Source organism: Buceros rhinoceros, unplaced genomic scaffold (genome assembly GCF_000710305.1).
Source record: "Buceros rhinoceros silvestris isolate BGI_N320 unplaced genomic scaffold, ASM71030v1 scaffold36919, whole genome shotgun sequence".
Lineage (NCBI taxonomy): Eukaryota > Metazoa > Chordata > Aves > Bucerotiformes > Bucerotidae > Buceros > Buceros rhinoceros.
The window spans coordinates 1-250 of NW_010433882.1; the positions used below are offsets into that span (position 1 = coordinate 1).

Sequence of the window (250 nt, forward strand, 5' to 3'; positions counted from 1 at the left end):
CGGCCGCCCTCCAGCGCGGTGGGGTCAGTGGGGCCGCGGCGGTGGCCGTCCCTCTGATGATCGCGGTCCCTTGTAGGTGAAGAGGAAGCTGAACTTGGAGACGGATCACCAGTACATAGCGGAGAGCCTGCCGGTGGGCCGGGGCAAGGCCAGGAACCCCGCGAAAGGTACGGGCTCTGCTCCCCCTGAGCCAGCCCAACCCGGAGCAGGGGGTCCGGCAGGCGCCCCCCGCGGCCCAAGGGGAGAGAGA

General features: G+C 70.8%; 1 protein-coding gene across 1 annotated transcript in view; it reads left to right on the forward strand.

Annotated features, from left to right (window-relative positions):
- Positions 1 to 76: 76 nt before the first annotated feature.
- Positions 77 to 250, forward strand: part of E2F1 (E2F transcription factor 1) — a gene marked incomplete at its 5' end in the record, with an annotated part of 3,695 nt that continues 3,521 nt past the window's right edge. Inside the window, one exon of the mRNA XM_010144260.1 lies at positions 77 to 167. Coding sequence (XP_010142562.1) covers positions 77 to 167 — 91 coding nt within the window. The remainder of the gene's footprint in view (positions 168 to 250) is intronic.